This window comes from Lipotes vexillifer, unplaced genomic scaffold, assembly GCF_000442215.2.
Source record: "Lipotes vexillifer unplaced genomic scaffold, Lipotes_vexillifer_v1.1 scaffold220, whole genome shotgun sequence".
In the NCBI taxonomy this organism is placed as follows: domain Eukaryota; kingdom Metazoa; phylum Chordata; class Mammalia; order Artiodactyla; family Lipotidae; genus Lipotes; species Lipotes vexillifer.
Genome location: NW_006781423.1, coordinates 590,898 through 592,094, shown reverse-complemented (window position 1 = coordinate 592,094; position 1,197 = coordinate 590,898). Strand labels below are relative to the sequence as shown.

The window sequence follows — 1,197 nt, the reverse complement described above, 5'->3', positions numbered from 1 at the left end:
GCTGAACTCCAGGTTATTCTGTTTGACTCTCTTGCTCCCCCTTTCCCCATGGCGAGGGGAGGTCCCTGGAGCATCCCTCTGCAGACTCTGATGGCCTCAGTGTCTCTTACCTTGGGCTTTGACATCATCCACCACTGGGCAAGGGGTCTTCACGATCACGTCACTTGGCCTGGAGCGTCGTCCTGTGTTGTCCACTCCCCACAGGGTGAACCTGGCAGGGAGGGGAGGGTAGCATTAACAGAGAGAACCTGCGGTCCAGCTGACAGCCAAGCCTTACTGGAAGGGCGGGTTTGCCCCTGGATGCTCTCGCCACCCTGCCACGCACTTACTGCCATCACCAGGTCATAAAGTATGCAGTCTAGAGCCTCTTGCTGCTTTCTGGTAGGTCTTGGGCTGTCATTTGCTGTCTTAAGGATATTACCTCATGGCGAGCATCACGGCACAGAGCAGTGGTTCTCAAAGTGGGGTCCCCAGACCAGTAGCATCACCGAGGAAGTTGATAGTAATGACCATTCTCATGCCCCATGCCAGACCTACTGAATCAGAAACTCTAGGGGTGGCGACAAAGATCTGTGCTATGACAAGCCTTCTAGGTGATTCTGATGCCAGTTACATTCTGACAACCACCAAGCTGAGGGAAAGATCATGTATCTGTGGAAACAGATGGTCTGAAGTGGGTTTGAAGCCTCCACTCCCTGCCATGAGGAGTTGTAGTTAACTCCTCTGACCTTTATTTTCCCTGTTCTGTGAAATGGAGCTGATAATAAAACTGCTTGTAGGTCATTGCGATGATTAAATGAGATAATAAAGCACAGGAAGACCTAGCGCAGTACCTGGAGCTCAATGACATTGCATAAATTATATTAATTCTGTTCTGTCCATCTTGTACCCAGTTGAGGCTTTTATGCCGAGCACTGAGGACAATTCTCCTCTTTCTGAGGACAATTCTCCTCTTTAAGTCAGAAGTGTAAACGCCAGAGCTGGGGGCTCCTGACTTGCCTGTGACTAGGGGCTCTATTTCCTGCATGCAGTTCCTTCTGACCCACTTAGATGCTACCTGCCGTGGACCAGGAGTCCAGAGTGGAAACCTCATGCTACCCCTGGCAACGAGAAGATGTGGTTCTAAGAGCCCCCTCCACCCTTCAACACACACACACACACACACACACACACACACACACACACACACAAACACAC

General features: G+C 50.8%; 1 protein-coding gene across 1 annotated transcript in view; it reads right to left on the bottom strand.

Moving 5' to 3' along the window:
• ASTN1 (astrotactin 1) overlaps positions 1-1,197 on the bottom strand; it is a 343,770-nt gene that overhangs the window by 19,027 nt on the left and 323,546 nt on the right. Inside the window, exon 21 of the mRNA XM_007454743.1 lies at positions 111-211. Within this exon, the coding sequence (XP_007454805.1) occupies positions 111-211 (101 nt within the window). The remainder of the gene's footprint in view (positions 1-110; positions 212-1,197) is intronic.